Genomic DNA, 744 nt, shown 5'->3' with positions numbered 1-744 from the left:
CGTCCCAGAAGACCATCACTCAGGTTTCACTGATCGAGCAACGCGGTTATTTCGCGGACCTTTCTGTTCCTAGTTAAAGTGTAGGCCTTTTGGACTTAAGCTGGGATTTGGTATTTCGACCCAGGTGTTACTATCATTTCTAGGCATCGTCTGTACTTAACAGTTCCCTTTAGTGTAGTTTCTCGGAGATATCTGGATTATTAAAAAAAACAAAAAACGGGGACGAAAGAGAAGAAAAAAGGTAGTTTACTTGCTTAGTGCTTGTGCGCTAAGGGAAGAAAGATCGAAAAGTCGAAACTTTCGAAAGCGCACTCACTCTTCTCAAAATCTCTTAAGAGAAGAAAGATCTACGCTACCAAAAGGAGCGAGCGGAGAGAGCATAAAGAGCTTACTTATAAGGTACGATCTTAGAGCCTTGTGTCACTCTGCTATGCTAATCACTTCGTTGTACGACTCTGGAACGGTAGTCGCTTAGTGCGACAGCACTATGGGATGCAAAGAAGCTTTGTCACCCTTCTTGAGTTTAGTTGCTTCTACTTTTTTCATCGAGATTGGGTTGGTGTTCAGTGTACCGCTTGTGTAGCCTATGCGCGGGTACAAGATCGAAAAGAATGTGTTGCATGGAAAAGTGAGATGTCCAAGATATTAAGAATGAGGGGAAGAATCGACGAGGAATCTAGACTAGAGAGGAATATAGAACATCAAATCATGAATGAAAAAGAAAAAGCGTGAGGAGAATTCTCA

General features: G+C 42.2%; 1 protein-coding gene across 1 annotated transcript in view; it reads left to right on the top strand.

Moving 5' to 3' along the window:
• The first annotated feature begins 599 nt into the window (after positions 1 to 599).
• LOC128127546 (ATP synthase subunit 9, mitochondrial) overlaps positions 600 to 744 on the top strand; it is a 2133-nt gene continuing 1988 nt past the window's right edge. Inside the window, exon 1 of the mRNA XM_052766091.1 lies at positions 600 to 744. This exon is cut by the window's right edge and continues 1988 nt beyond it. Within this exon, the coding sequence (XP_052622051.1) occupies positions 713 to 744 (32 nt within the window). The 5' untranslated portion in view covers positions 600 to 712.

The sequence above is a fragment of the Lactuca sativa genome, chromosome 8, assembly GCF_002870075.4.
Source record: "Lactuca sativa cultivar Salinas chromosome 8, Lsat_Salinas_v11, whole genome shotgun sequence".
Lineage (NCBI taxonomy): Eukaryota > Viridiplantae > Streptophyta > Magnoliopsida > Asterales > Asteraceae > Lactuca > Lactuca sativa.
This window is presented reverse-complemented; position numbering and strand designations above follow the sequence as displayed.